The following is a 15,848-nucleotide window of genomic DNA, read 5'->3' as shown; positions in this document are numbered from 1 at the left end:
CAAACAAATGTAAACAGATAATAAAGTGCTTCCACTCATCTATTTCTGCAGCATACCAGTAACTTTCCTCATAATAATGACAACAAATCTGCTGTTGCTGTAAAACAAAAACAAGTTCTATCAATTCAACCAGACTATTATATCATTTTAACTAGATTCTTTGTCGTGATAACAAGATACATCTCTTGTCAAACAAAAAGGATAAGTAATATGCATGACACTGCCATAGTCGTGCAGACAGTCTGTTGGAGTCAACTGAATGGTTTTACTCTTACCCATAATACATACAAAATACTTATTAGAAAACTTTTGTAGTGTAATGATGGTGTAACATTTTTAAATGATTATAGTGTCATAAAAATATGCAATGGAATTACTTAATTTTCTTGTGCTGAAAAAGACATTTTTATTTTAACACTTTGCTGACCTTTATTTGATTTCAAACCATCAGTACAATTCAAAGAGGGAAAGAGAAGTCATTCAACCCGAAGATGACATTTTAGCCCTTTAACCCATTTCATAGTGAACATTATTGAAACCTCAACATGAATGTAAATATTTTTAAATGTTTGGAAACTAGCACTGAGTGAGCGCTGCAGCAAATTGGATCACGCTGAATGAAGGCTTGTTGATGTAAAACCATGGGCAGCCAATATATGCACACAAACATCTGTTCATAGACAACAAGAAAAATCCAGCTGCTGAAGAAGGCATAAGAAGGATTGGTTTCTGACCTTCACACTGTGCTGGAGGTGAAACACAGAGTCATCAGCTCTCCATCTGGGAGTGTATAATATTTCAACACTGTACAAAACAATCACCATTAATAGTGAAACGACAGTATGGCACCCTATTTATTTCCAGTATTCACACTTCCTCTAATACGCTTCGTAGCCCGACAAAACTTTAACTGTTGCATGTTGTGTATAGGACAAAGCCGTTGGGCACCCTTCGAAGGGTAAATTTCAAGGGCCTATTATTGTTTTTCTGAACTTTCTAATTCAGTAAATGTCTTGCGAGTTTCAGGTCTGTACAGTGATTGATTGCAGTGAGTCTTAAGATAAAAAAAACCAATATATATATATATAAACACCTCAGTTTTACATTAATGAGTATTTGAGATAAAACTTTAAAACAATTTACCCGTAAGTTTCACAGAATTTTATATAATATGTCAAACTTATAACATGTTACAAAACATGTGCATTCAGTAGTTTGTTGTAGTGCTCTGGGTGATTCCTTTGAAGGTAAATATGCATTTTCCCCTCAACTGCCTGATCAGACAGACCTGAGAAGAAAAAGAAAAATATATTTATAGAATGGCAGATTGATATTTTACTGATGAATATGAATATAACACATAAATATGATACTGACTGTGTTGAATTTATATAAAAGACTTGGGCAGTTTGACAGCTTTGAGCTCACCCAGTTTTCCTGCCGTTCTTTCGATCTTCTCCAAGGCAGACTGCACATCTCCTCCCTCTGGAACCAGGACCTCTATCTCTCCCACATGGTAGCCAAAGTTAGCTTGGTCCAGATCTATCTGCAGCCCCTGCTCCTCTAAAGTGAACGACTGCCGCAGTGTTGTAAAATCTGCAAAGCACACCAGATTAATTTCGCTCAGCCAAGTCTCATCCTCCTGTGAGGGGCTTGCCTCCGTCTCTCTGTCCTGACAAATGTCTTTTATGACCTCTTTCACTCTCCGTTGAATCTCGGCCAGATTGGTTATCTCCCTGTAGCGAGAACACAGTGCTGCTGCTTTAGCTTGTACTCCAGATGCCTCTTCTGTCCCGTTGACTGCTGTTGGGCACTTCAACTCCCAGCATTCCTTACGTTTACGCAGCCACATGTCTCTCAGAGTCAGGTCAAACTTGGGGGTGTCAAAGTACTGGTCACGAAACTGCCGCTGACCAATACACACTGCTGAGCAAAAGAAGTGAAAGGAGAGAGATAGCTGATTTAAAAAATGGATAACTGAATATGAAGATGCTAACGAGGCTGATAAAGATAATTTAACTTCACTATTAATAAGAGGCAGATGGCCAGTGTCTGTACAGTTACATTGAAAACCACAGCAATCAGTGTCATTAAATGAAGTCCTTTAGTGACCCTTTGGAAGTTCACGTGGATCACAGCATCAGTTAAATGCCTCAGTTCTAAATTTACCCATGCAGTGTGGTGGACAAATTTAACACGTACCCCCAATCTCCTCCAGTGTTTTGAGAGTGTCAGCATTGCACAAAAATTTTCTTTCCACTTCCACACTCATCTGAAATGACAAAAACTAAGCACATTAATTCAAGTAATGGGCTTTAAATTCAGTAGGATTACATATTTGAGGTACCTGTACGTTACCTCTTATTCATACAGATTCATGTTTGTATTTTGTATGTAATATCTCACAGATTAAGATATTATTATAAGATATTATACACTTATATAAATAATTTAAAATGACCTTCACTTCAATCTACTACATTAATATGCATCTTAAACAGTAATGCACAATACAAATAATATAACAATTTGAGTGTGTATATATGTATGTATACCTATATATATATATCCTTATTGTACCTATGTACTTATACTGTGGTGAAATAATATTTTGAATGTATGACTTTTACAAAGCAAAAAAAATATGATACCATTGTGTTATAGCTTAAGTTAAAGATCTGCTTACTTGCCTCACCACTGCATTAAACCTTTATTTTACGCAGGGTTCTCAAACTTTGCCTGGTTGATTTTGCGTTTTGTGAATTAATTGAATACGTATTCTGTTTATGCTTATTTTGTTGTCAAGCCCCACTCTAAACTGTTGGCAAAATGCTCCAAACTGTACTGTTTCTTACCAACTTTACTCCTAAAAGGCGCTACAGCAGTACAGCAGTAGCTCCTGTAAACGCACCTGTGTCACTATGAATCAGTCTCCAGTCATTTATCCCGAGCTGCTGCTGCTGCAGACTCACACACACCAACAAATCAAAATCTCCAAACGGAACCACAGAGTTTTAAACTGCACACTCCCACACACGCACCTTCATCAAGTCCTTAAATCCCAATCGTGCGGCATCAAAAAGCGAGAGACACATAAACCAGAATCACCACCACACGTCAGCGGAGTTTATTTCTGCACAGGCGCAATTAGAGACACCTATCGCGGTATTCAGGAACATCACTTCCTGTCCCAGTAACGCAGGGGCATACAGATGGTGCAATTTTAATCCCCTCTGCTTCATAAATATTTACTCCACATTCTCCACTGTCGATGTGCGCCACACCTATCATCTGATTGGAAACACGTTATAATTCACACACAGAAGCAGACACACACACACACACACACACACACACACACACACACACACACACACACACACACACACACACACACACACATCTCTATTATTCAGCCTTAATTAACTCGTCACACTCTTTGTGTCAGCCCAAGTTGGCAGAATGGAGACTCGTTTTTTTATTCACCTTTAACATAAAAACGAGTACTGGTTTCACATTAAAGGGGATTTCGTGCAATCAAGGCATCGACGTGCTTTGTTTGGGGGGGGATTATCTTTTATTATTTCTTATTGTATTATCTCGACTAATCGGTATCACAACACACATTCGTTAATAATCTAATATCTGCGGGGTTACATAAGGGATTTGATAGCCGAGTGCGTCCCTTCTGAATGTCAGCAATCAGCCTTGGGGGAGCTGTGGTCTGTTTACTAGACGAAAGAGGGGAAGGAGAGAGAGGGAGAGAGAATGAAGGGCGAATGAAGGGAGGGGGAGAACAGGAGAGAGAGAGAGAGAGAGAGAGAGAGAGAGAGAGAGAGAGAGAGAGAGAGAGGCAGGCAAGAAAAACTTTTCACTTCTGAGGAGCCACAGAGGAAGCGTGTGTGTGTGTGCGTGCTGGAGCGGCGACCATGCAGGTAAAGACGCATTAGCTAATTGCTCTGAACTTAATTAAACGTCCTTCTCGATCGGTTAATTGTGCCGATTCGAGCGGGCAGAGTGGCCTGCGACCGCCAGAGGGTTGAGCAAACGACGGCTTGTGCCCCATACTAATCCGATCCCTTATAGAAATCCAACATTAAATCCAAACTTTTCCCCCCCCTCGCCCCTCGCCTCTCCCTCGCCTGCTCTCTCCCTACACCACCCCCATCGTCGAGCCGACCGCGGCGCACGTACTCCGCTTCAACTCGCTTTTTTCCTCCGCGTTTTAAATTCTTTCGCCAATTACGCCTCGGAGCTGTTTAAAATGGTACTTTAAATGGCCATGTGTTGCACCCCTTAAGTGTGTAAGGAAGGGATCCGAGCGCTAGGACGCGTCAAAAGGGGGTCTGCTGGGCGGCGAGGGAGGAGGGGGAGCGAGTGTTTCCTAACACATCTGTAAGCGGAGCCCACGTTCATTAATTAAATGGCTTTAGTCCGGCTAGGCCTCAATTTGCGCTGTTGAGCAGCAGGCGGCGGGCGGTGCAACACTACACACCCGACTGGCAGCACACAATCACAGGGGTAAGCACTCAACTCGAGGCCGGGGTTTTGTGATCTTCCTGCTCCGCCGGGGTGTTTTCAGTCCCGGGTGAACTCGAGTCGGCGAGGCTGCAGCTCCCACCTCGCAGCCGGTGGGAGACAGTTTAAAGGAGCCCTTAATTATCTGTCTGCTAACAGGCTAGCTAGCAAAGTGACACGACTGTTATTAGCTCAACCTCCTCCTTTTTTTTTGTTTATCACTTTAATGACCGTGCAGTGTGAACCGAGAGCCGGCGGCTGCCCGGTGCTCTGCAGCCCCGGAGAGGAGCCTGTCTCCCCCCGTGTGTTGTTTTCCCCCTAAACTAAGCAGCCTTTGCAAAGAGGCGACTGTAATGCGACGTTACTGGGGCTTCTCAACCTAGCTTGCTAGCTAATTGATTCGTCTCTGCTAGGCATGGCTAATTAGACCGCTCATTAAGTAGCCAGCTACGAGCACAAACACGTCGATCTGGTTGAATCCTGGCTTTTGATTGTGAAACTCGACATGCGGGGCTTTGCTACATGATGTGCGTTTGTCCATGCAGACTTGTCGACACGTTATCCTCTCGTATAACCCTGCTAGCTTGCTAATTGGCATGACGAGGAAGTGAGGATTATAGATGTGTTGGTATTTCTCCTCATGGCCAGGGTTTGCTGTCTTGGTTGCATTTTTTTTTTTTGGGATCATGAATGCTTGCAACACAGAAAAAAAGAAAAAAAAAAAAAGTCAAAGCTGTGTTGTTGAATAAAGACTGGTGGTCTATTTCGACTTCCTTGAAACTACGTGGGAGTACCAGTTATTTGATCATGCAGGTCGAGCTTGTGCAGTGTAATTATTTAGATCATATTTAGTATATTAGACACGTACCTAAGGAGACTCTGTATACTCTTACTTAAATGTCAAACAGTGTGTGTTGTGATGATTGAGTGTAACTCCACTATACCCTGCATTTAGTACATTTCAATAGTTTGTGGAAAGTTGGACGGATGGCAAAGCGATTTAAAACATGAATTTATTTAAATTGATCTGCAATCTAAAAGCCTTGTATGACCACCTTTTTTACATTTCAAAGGTGCAATTAACAGAATTGCATATTAATTGTGTAATTTGATACGGTCCTTGCAGTCCAAATGTTGGGAACCTCCCTACAAAACATAGTTATTGGTTGCGTGACACTTCAAAGACCTGTAAGAATTGGATACTAATCTCGGCTCTAGGAGTACTGTTAAAAGGGACACGGCATGCCAATTGAATGGTATGGTAACGGACCTCTGATTGTGGGTTAAAATGATTAGACATGGCAATGCATGATGAGTGTTGGTCCACTAGCTAAGGTGCGTAATCAACATGTAACAGTATACTTGTATCTTGTTGGGTGCAGCTCCCTTTTTGGTGAAATTATGTCCCAACGTTGCATTTTATTTTCTTTCTCTTTTTTTTATTCTGCATTTGTGATGAATTATCACGGCCCCAGAAAGCGTGGGAATCTCTAACACCTATTTGTTTTGTTAGGAGGAGTCTGGAGAGACAGTGAGTTGTGAAAGAAATGGAGTGGCAGAGTGGCTGTGCCCCCTGTGCCAAAAAGGGCAACCAGACAGATCCTCCCTGTCTCTACATCTCACTGAGCAACACAGCGTCCTTCCATCTTGTGTTGACAAACTGCTGGACATTGTAAGTATGGCTAGGCTGTATGGCCAGGCTTTTCTCCTTGAATAATAGAACTTTGGGTAGTACATCAATTATGTTCATAATGTTTAATGAGCCCACTTGTTGCTGGCTGATATACAAGGGTTGGACAAAATATCAAAGGCCTTGCAATGCAGTAGCTCTGCAGTTAATACAAAATATGCGATGTGGCAAGGAGAACTGCAATAGCAAAGAGGTGTAGTCGCATCACAACTTTTACACAGATTTTACATTAAATTATTTAAAATCATAGGAGTCTCACCAAATCAGCATTCACTGCTAGGCTACTGTGTTATAATTTGTTTCTGTTACTTTGTCCACCTTCTGTCATATATATATATTATGATATGAGGAAAGATCCCTTAGATATATTGATAACTTTATTAATACCCTGGTTTGGTCATCATGCATCTTTAAAAACACACACAAAAAGAGACACAAGTAAGACTTTTATGAAACAAAACTAATTGTGTTTCGACATGCTTGTGTGTAATTACTCAATAATAACAGTGCTCTTGATCTTTAATTCAGGTGTTTTTTTGTTGTTTGTTTTTAAACAAAATACAACATCTATCTAAACATGAATGATCCAACACATTTGATTATGACATTGATATTCCTGGGCTAAAATGGTTTACCCACAATCGCCTCAAATATGCACATATTTCTGCATAATCTGTTACTACATTAGTAATTAGTAGTGTGACTGTTAAGGGCGTACTCTGTTCATTCTCATGCCTTGTTTGTGCAGATTGAGTTTTGGCAGTGTTTATGTTCATTATTTTGACAGTTTGCATATTAACTTGGATTAACCAGTCACCAAAAATGTCAGTGTGAAAGTATTTGCATGGTGGAGCCCAAATTAACATACTTTGTGACTGGTTCATGACAATTATGTTTGTTGTGTGTTTAAGAAATAGAAGGAATTTTATTGGTGGATGAATTGTTCAAAGACTACTTAATTTATGGCTTCAGGGTAATTTGTAAATTAAAGGCTAACTGAGCTATGTGTACTATAACCACACATCAATAAGTAACGCCCAAATTTTGTGCAGCTTTATAAGCAACATAGCATTCAGCTCATCCGAAAGGAGCTGTTACAGAGTTACATTTGCTATGGAAATTTTGCTGACACACTCCTTTCATTTTCTTTAACAGGCTGTTCTAAGACAGGGTGGCAGTGGAGGAGAAGAGGACAAAAGTACTCTAAAGTTGTTAGGTGAGTGTGAAAAATACTACTGTTTTATTATACAGCCAAACCAGATTTAGTTCATACATGGATTCTTATAATGTTGATCTTCTTTTGGTATTAAAATTGAGTTTCAAAACTACATAACGGAAAAACAAAGAAAGGCATTTACAATGGGGGAAAATTGCTCCTGAAGTGGGTTGGATGGATGCAGTTGGGTTAAAAAGTTGCTATGTATGCACTTCTGTTATCGGTTAGACCTCCATTTACTAGAACTAAAAGTTAAACCTGCTTATTCATTCTATCAGGCGCTGAATCTTCACAACTGAAGCACGCTGAAGACGTCTGTTCAGATACCTGCCAATCTATTGAGAGTTCAGACGCTGCCCAGACGCTGGGAGACAAAGAGATGGAGGAAGAGAGAATAACGGAACAGGAGGGAGTTGTAGCTGAGCCGGAGCCAGAAGAGGAGGCAAATCAAGTCACAGGAGCCAAACAGCAAAATACAACTGAAAACACAGAAATCCCAGACAGTAGTGAAAAGGCAGTTGGTAAAAATGGTGCACCAGCTGAAAATAACACCCAGTCATTCAAATGCAATGCCTGCCTGGAAACTTTTTCTGGCAGAACTGCCTTGAAAGTTCATTACAACTCTGCATCCCACATCCAGAGGATGACAACAGGCTCTGCAAAACAAGGTGGGGACATTGATCCCCCAACTCCCTCAGTTCCTGTCCTGCCTCGGCCATATATTTCAAACAAACCATACCAGTGTGCTGTATGTCGAGTCTCCTACAATCATGCCATCACCCTTGAGAGCCATATGAAATCTGTCTTGCACCAGACCCGCAGCAGAAACGCTGGAATTGTTGCACAAGCTGCAAACAGCGCAGCCGCCACTGCTAGTTTGGGAGGTACCACCGCCAGTGCTCTGAACACTGTAGTGACCACATCTGGAGGTGGAACCAGTCAGTTAGTTGCCACCACCAACTGTGCTGCTCCTGGGACCTTGATGGTGACTACCACAAAAGACGGCGAGCAGATTCAAACTTCACAAGTGGCTCCCTCCCTCCTCACCTCCCCTGTGGCCTCGGCTCAGGCGGTCTCAGCCTTTCTCACCCTCCTCACATCTAGTCCCAACACTCTCTCACACTCCCTCCTCCCCTCCCTGTTCGCGGCCGGTGCTGCTCCTGGTTCCGCCGTGCCTCAGCTCGTGCCTCAGCCTCAAATGGTCATGCCCTTGATCTTGAATGGGCTCCAAGCCCGAACACAGCAGCACATAGAGAACCAGCAAGGCCAGCTCCTAACCCAGTGTGTGCCATTCGTAGGTCTCAGCACAGCCCAGCAAGCCCTCCTAACCCAAAGACTTAACAGCTTACAGAACCAGTGGCCCTCTGCAGGAGTTCCAACAAACATACAGCCCTGCCTGGATGAGCAGACTATAAAGTGTGAGAGAGAACAAGAAAGACAGGACAGGGTCGAGGGAATCGAAGAGAAGGTCTCGGATCAGATCAAGGGCAGGAATAACTGTACTACAGAGAACATTAAATCTGAGAAACTTATGGAGGAGGACAGTAAAGAATCTGCACAGTGTCCTAATATAGAAGGCAAAGTGAAGGTTGAGAATAACGAAGACAATGGGAAGGCGCACAGAGATAGCACAACAGATGGAGACGGCTCGACTAATCAGTTGGACCTGGAAGGTGATAAAGCAGCTAGCCTCAATCTTTCCCCAGTGGGCACAGAGAAGAGCCTCCGCAATAAAAATATCTCGCCTTCTGCATCTGTGCCCAGCAACTCAAGCCTCAGTCCTTTAAATTTAAACCTTACACTTAGCCCTGATTCTACTCCTCAGAAATCCCATTCGGGCACTAGCCCTTGTGGCTCCCTTGGCACCCCAAAATCTAGCCCGAGTACAAATGCCTTAACTAACAACCAAACCCGACCCCCTTGTAATGCAATGGGATCCATTTATCCAGACCTTCCAGTGCTGTCAGAGTTCCAGTCGGAAGTTCTCTGGGCATTCTTTGAGTCACGAAGTGAGGCTGACGCTGCAAGTCCTCCCCACGAGGACTGTGAGGCTCTGGGCAGAGAGGTGGGGCTCTCTGAGGAAGAGGTACGCAGGTGGTTGAGCCGAGCCCGACATGCAAAACAGAGGCAGAGGGCAACAGAGTTAGAACACCTGCAACGCTTGGCAGGATTTACAAGGCATGCCCAAAGTTCTGACTGCGACTATGACGACGAGGAAAACTCACTGATTATTGCGGAAGGTGAGGATGATGTTGAAGCGTCAGGTAGTCAGGCGATGGATTTGTCAAGCACAAGAGGGAAACGCAGAAAGAGAGATTTTGGAAGGGAGGGTCAGGGGGATTCCTGCCTCACCTCTGACTCAGAAAACGAGGTATACACCTCTGTCATTGTGTCTGATGAGGAAAGTCAGAATGGGTCTTTGAGGGACGGTCCTGAGAGCCCTGCTAAAGATGACGCACATGGGGAAGTCCATGGTGATAGGGGGCCAGTTGGCGGAAAGGTGTTGCGCTCCACAACTGTGTTTCTCTCTGATGCAGAAGACGAGTATGAAGAGGAGGAGGGTGGAGGAGGTCAGAGAGCAAAGAGGAAAAAACAAAAGGGGGAGTTTGAGCGCGATGAGGTGGAGGTGAAGAAAGAGAGACAGGACCCCTATGTGGATCTAGAGTTGGAGGCCCAAGGGGATCCTCCAAGTTCACACTCTCACGAGATTCCAACCAGTGCTCTCCACTCACTTCCTCTGTCCCTTGCTCCTTTTTCCACTCAGTTCCTTAGCCCCTATGTCCTCTCTCTTACTCCTTCACTGGTTGATGGGAGCAAATTACCCATCTTTCCTAACCCGCCTACTATCACACGCTTCTCCAGCTCTCTTCTTTCGCAGTCTCTCTCGTCCCACAGCCAAACTTCCCACTACCTGTCCAATGGTGGTGATTGTGAGTCCGCTCTGGATCTCAGCATGGGGAGACACAACAAATCTGCTTCTTCCTCATCATCTCTGGCTGATAAAATCGCAGCACAGAAGGGACAATTGCTGGATGGGCTCGGCTTGAGGCCCACATCCAAAGGCCTGGTGGTTGTCCAGGTGAAGCCTGAACCTGTTACTTCCATGCTCTCTTCCAACAGCAGTTTGAGTCTGGTGAGCTGCAACAACATTTCAAAGTCTAGTATTTACATGAGGGCAGCAGAGAAGATGAATGCCACGCTATTGGAAAGGGAGCGAGAGAGGGAGAAGGAAAAGGAGCAGGAGCAACAGCAGCAGCAGAGAAAGTCCAAAGGAAAAAGATATCGGGATATGCGACGTTCAAGGACCATCATTCAAGCTGAACAACTTGACATTCTGTATGGCTGCTATTTCAAGGACCCAAATCCTGGGAAACATGAGTTTGAACAGATTTCAGAGTGGGTCCACCTTCCAAAGAAGGTTGTTCAGATTTGGTTCCAGAACATGAGGGCGAGGGAACGAAAGGGTGAGGTCAGATTCATCAGTGATGGGACCCTGGCAGCCGTTGGCAAACCTCTCATCAAATTTACCTGGCCTCTTTCCAAACCTATTTTCTCCAACAAGCCTGCTCCAAATAATACTGGGTGCATCACAACTACTCCAATTGTGCGCACCCTCATCAAGACAGAGAGAGAGCCTGTGAAGGAGCTGGGCAAACCTATGATGGTGAAAAAAATAGCCCCAGTTCCTATCAAACCCAAAGAGGTTGTTTCCTCTACCACAGTGTCTCCTGTGAGCAGCAGTGCTTCTGCAGTGCCAAAGACCAAGCTCGAAACCACCAGCAATGTCACTATGGTCAAAGTTGCACCCAAAGTTCACACCCCTGTCCTTTTACCACCACCTAAGGATCCAATCCCCATTGCCCCACGACCGGCCCAGAAACGAAAGCTCGAAGAGGAAAGCGAGGAAGAAAAGACCGATGAGGAGAAAGACAACGAAAACGAGATGGGTCCGGGACCAGGAACCACTAACCGCATGGTGCCCAAGCTGCCCACAACTCCCATCAACAACAGGCCTCATGCCACAACAGTGGTGCCACAGAAACAGAACGGGCTCAACTACTGGACCCCCAAGGTCCCCATTAAAATCAACACTCTATCGAGAGAACAACTGGCTCTTCCAGCACACAAGTCTCCTCGACCCATCCCCCCTCCTCCAACCCCCAGCATTGCACCAGTTAGCCCCAACACCCCCAGCTCTGCCAAAGTGGCCAGCCCCTCCACCCCGGTCCTAGCGAAGTCGAGCCCAACGGAAAGCAGCTTTCTGCCCCACTCATCCAGCCGTAGGCCGCGCACACACTTGTCCTGCCTCCAACTTTCCATTCTGCAGTCCTGTTACGAGACCTGTGCCCATCCTAATGCCATGGAGTGTGAGGCAATCGGTACGGAGCTCAACCTGCCGCTCAAGGTGGTGCAGATTTGGTTCCAAAACACCAGAGCCAAGGAGAAGCGCTGGAGGCTGCAGCAAGAGAAAATGGTAAGCTGATAACTAGCCTTACGATGTACGTTTTTCTAAAGCCTTTGGTACAAAATCACATAATTGTTTATACAGGGAGATGGACTAATACAATTAACAGCAAGGTAGGTATATGGGGAGAGGGACATTTTATTTTGTTGACATCACCTTGCAACTTTTGTTGTAGGGCCGGGCAATATTTTTATATCGTATGTTGACTTTCAGTGGAATCAGCATTTCATGCGCTTGATGTTAATGTTTGTGAAAATGTATGACATTGAATTATTTCAAGCAAATTCTAAAGTTTTTGTTTTACAAAACGCATACACACACACACACACACACACACACACACACACACACACACACACACACACACACAAAAATAGTTTTTTTTCTGCATAGCAGTGGAGCACAGTTCATTATTATTTACTGCATCATTTAATTGTAATAGAAATATCTATTATGAAATGGATTTCAGCTGTAGTGCTCTATTCACGTCCTTTTTTTTTTTTTTTTTTTTCCCTGAAAGTTAAATGTGTTCGATCCTGGAGTTCACTGCAGCTGAAATTCAGTTTTTTTTTTTTCTGGGGGGGGGGGGGTATTGCTCTAACAATAGCATATATTGATTAACTAGTATTGCTTGCCTATGAGTGCTCAAAATATTGCTCAATAACGCACACATGTTGCTGTCTATGAAAACAAAGCTATTAAAGGAACAGAATTGCTAAATTGTGCATAAATCAATAATATAGATTGTTCAGTTAAACCTGTAACAAAATTTGAACTTTAAATGATATGACATTAAACTAATTCTCTCTGGTCCTGTCTGTCCTCCCCACCTCCCCATTCCCAGTCTCCTCTGTCAAGTGGAAAGGTGGACATGAGCTCAGGAAGCTACCTGCAGTACAACGCTCTCAAAGCCAATCGTCCCATCCTGCCCAAGCCTGTTCAGCTGACCGTCACTGAACCTCCAGCTTCCCCGATGGCTGGCCAGCCAGTGCCAAAGGAGACGCTGACCGGCCGCTGTGATGCCTGCAACTTCTCCTTTGAATCCCGGGCGGCAGCGAGGGCCCACGTCTTTTCCCCACGACACCTGGCAACCCTGAGAACCACTAACTTTGGCCAGCCGACGACGCTCGTCAACAAGAACGGAACCGGTAACGGAGGACCTGGCAGTGTTGTGCCGGGACCTCACTCCACTCCGGTAACCAGCTCTGGAGGGGAGATGGTTATCGAGTTGCCTCCACAGACGGCCACCAGCAGCAGTTAAAGACTCAGATCAGGATTGGTCTGCACACTGACTATTCTTGGACCCATTTGGGCTCCTCAGATTTTAATAAACAAATTTCAGCACTAATCCTCAAAAGCTAATATTCTTTAGTTTTTGAAGTTTGCTCCCCCTGCACCCGCTATCCCTTGCTCAACATTCACTGACTCGAAATCTGTTAATCTATAGAGTTCTCCCGAAATCCAATCCAACAGCAGACTATTTCCATGCTGCTTCACACTAACTCAGTTGCTGTCTGATAAGTGATGAACACATCTCAAGTCTCCTTCGATCCTTACACACTTTATCCAAACATTTTTGGTCCTAAGCCTGTGGTTATATATAACCTTACTTAAATGACCTTCCTATAATTTGTAAAGGCATTCGACTCGCCATGCTTGAACTGTGCTACCCTAAAGACTGATGCAAACGTGTTTCCTCTTTGGAAGTGGCCATTTGACGGAAGGCCTGGAAATTTTCTGGGATAATAACATGATATAACTCCCAGTTTTCTCCTGTGGAATTGTATTTCCCATGCCTACTTTCACTTCTAGGGCAAAGGTTGCTTGGATATAATATAACTGGACTGAACCATTGGGAGAGGAAGAGCTGGTCACCTTTTTTTATTTTCTACAGGAGTATGATCTGAAGAGTGTTGTGTCCACTCATTTGGGATTAAAAAAGAGGTACTTTAGAGAGAATAGGGCTGTTGAATTGTCCCCATTTACATGTTCATAGTTTTCATGACAATCCTAATAGACAGGGCAAAAAGAGAGGCTGAGGGACGTAGAATCTTGGCATACCGCACTTTGACACATTTTACATTGTTTGAAATGTTTTTAAGCATTCTAATGCAAGTGTCTTTTTATTGAAAGATGCATTACTGCATGATGGATGCCTTAATATAAATCACGTGAAATAAATTGATTTTTGCTAGTCAATGAAACATGCTTTAGGTGTGAGCATAATTTTGCAAGAAGCACCCTTGGTTTGTAAATGAAAAAGAGTTCTGTTGCAAAATGCTTTTATATCAATCTTTGGGGGAAATATCTGAATGTCATATTCTGTACCTAGAACATAGCAAATCCTGCCTGTAAAGTTGCCAGCAATCCTCTTGGCCAAGGACTATAATTACATAATTACCAACTATCTTGTTTTTATTACAAATTACTTTGATCCTGTGGATTTCACTTTCCCTCCAAATGGTGTATATCTCATTTTGAAATGCAGCTCTTCAAACCTGTAGGGTTAAAGAAAAAAAAAAAAAAAAAAAAAAAATGTTTTCACATACTGTGGGTGTGTTAGAAATATGACCGCCTTAAGAAGATACGCCACCAGGTATACGAATTCAAGCCCATGGGATTCTTCTATAATGTAATTAATTTCATCCTCACCGGCACGGGGGGGGAGGGGTCAGACCGAATTTGTTAATTTAGGGTTTTCTTTTCCATGAATTCTTTGCATAAGACAGGAAAGATAAGTACTCAATTGATTTGCTTCAATATTTATACAAATGCCAATAGAAGCAATTAAAAACTGGCGTAACAGACTTTTATTTAGGTCAAAAGCCAAGCCTCCTTAACAGGGCTTGAAATCCCTTACTTTTCCCCCCTCGTTTTGTTCAGTTTTGATACAGAGTTACTAATTCTGGAAATGTACGTGCTGTGAAATGAGATCTCATATCTGGAAACCATGACAAGGGAGAAAGTTGGGTATGACTAGTATCCTCAAGGGACTAATGAATACTCAAATCTTGAAAGCCAATTAGGAAACATTAAACGTGTTGACTGAGAGCTAATAAGATGGTGCTGTGTTGAAGGACACTTAACATACTAAAGATGTTTTCCTTCAATTTAAGTTGTATATTAATGTTACTATTGATAGTTTTAACAAAAATGCAAAACTAAAACATGAACTTTTGTAAAGAAATATATTAAAAAATAACTGATATTCCAAAGTAATCCTCCCTTTGCTTTCTGTCATTCAAAAACCAAAAAGCAATCCTGAGGTCGACAGAGAGCAGGAGAGGTGTTCGTAAATGCAAACTGTAAAGGACATCCCACGGCTTGACACTTGCACTAGTCCACAATTTTTGCACAAGCTACAGACATTTCAAATGAACACAGCCATTAACATGGCATTAAGAGTCACTTGGTGTGTTTTATGAAACGAGGAGGGTTACAATGTCCTTTCATGAGTAATAATTTGTACTCTGTTGGAAACTGTATCTTGTGTGTCAAGCAAGGACTGGAGTGCTTTAACTTCAAGACTGGGATTATACACACACGCACACACACAGACACGGTGTTGCACTGTCCAAACTAGATAGGTTTTTATGGAGATCTGCTTTTTATTCTCTTATGTTTCATTGTCACTTTGATTATCACTATTGTTATAACTGTACTACTACTTATACGATTTATCATTACTACCCATCACTGTTTTTGATTATTATTGATCCATAATGGTTTTAAATGCCACCTCTCTGCTAAAAAAACAATATGGTATTCCTTTGAATATTGAACAATAATAGTGGCAGTGTTGTTATGAATTGTTAGATTTTTGATTAAGCTTATTTTTTCCTCCTCACTTGTACCTGCCTTTTTGTGTTTGGTCTCCATTATGCTTTCTTTGATATACAGAAAAACAAATAAAATCAGTTGAACAACAACAAAGCATATCTCTCTGATTGCAGTGACTG

At 42.9% G+C, this 15,848-nt stretch overlaps 2 protein-coding genes across 5 annotated transcripts; one reads left to right on the top strand and one right to left on the bottom strand.

The window, feature by feature from the left end:
• Positions 1-428: 428 nt before the first annotated feature.
• thtpa (thiamine triphosphatase) lies at positions 429-3,126 on the bottom strand. Of its 4 annotated transcripts, none has more exons than XM_054623240.1 (4): positions 3,042-3,126; positions 2,203-2,272; positions 1,429-1,926; positions 429-1,288 (listed from the first exon to the last, which is right to left on the bottom strand). In XM_054623240.1, exons 1-4 carry the CDS (start codon positions 3,093-3,095, stop codon positions 1,191-1,193), a joined length of 720 nt encoding a protein of 239 aa, XP_054479215.1. In that variant the 5' UTR covers positions 3,096-3,126; the 3' UTR covers positions 429-1,190. The 4 variants fall into 4 exon arrangements, with proteins under 4 accessions (XP_054479215.1, XP_054479216.1, XP_054479217.1 ...); XM_054623241.1 differs by having other exon boundaries at positions 1,429-1,923; XM_054623242.1 differs by lacking the exon at positions 3,042-3,126 and adding an exon at positions 2,912-2,965.
• Positions 3,127-3,852: 726 nt separating this feature from the next.
• Positions 3,853-15,822, top strand: zfhx2 (zinc finger homeobox 2). The gene is made up of 5 exons (XM_054623084.1): positions 3,853-3,935; positions 6,032-6,190; positions 7,364-7,424; positions 7,703-11,898; positions 12,734-15,822. The coding sequence occupies exons 1-5, from the start codon at positions 3,930-3,932 to the stop codon at positions 13,148-13,150; spliced, it is 4,839 nt and encodes a 1,612-aa protein (XP_054479059.1). The 5' UTR covers positions 3,853-3,929; the 3' UTR covers positions 13,151-15,822.
• Positions 15,823-15,848: the final 26 nt, after the last annotated feature.

The sequence above is a fragment of the Anoplopoma fimbria genome, chromosome 21, assembly GCF_027596085.1.
Source record: "Anoplopoma fimbria isolate UVic2021 breed Golden Eagle Sablefish chromosome 21, Afim_UVic_2022, whole genome shotgun sequence".
Lineage (NCBI taxonomy): Eukaryota > Metazoa > Chordata > Actinopteri > Perciformes > Anoplopomatidae > Anoplopoma > Anoplopoma fimbria.
Note: the sequence above shows the minus strand (reverse complement) of the source record. Positions and strands in the feature narration are given on the sequence as shown.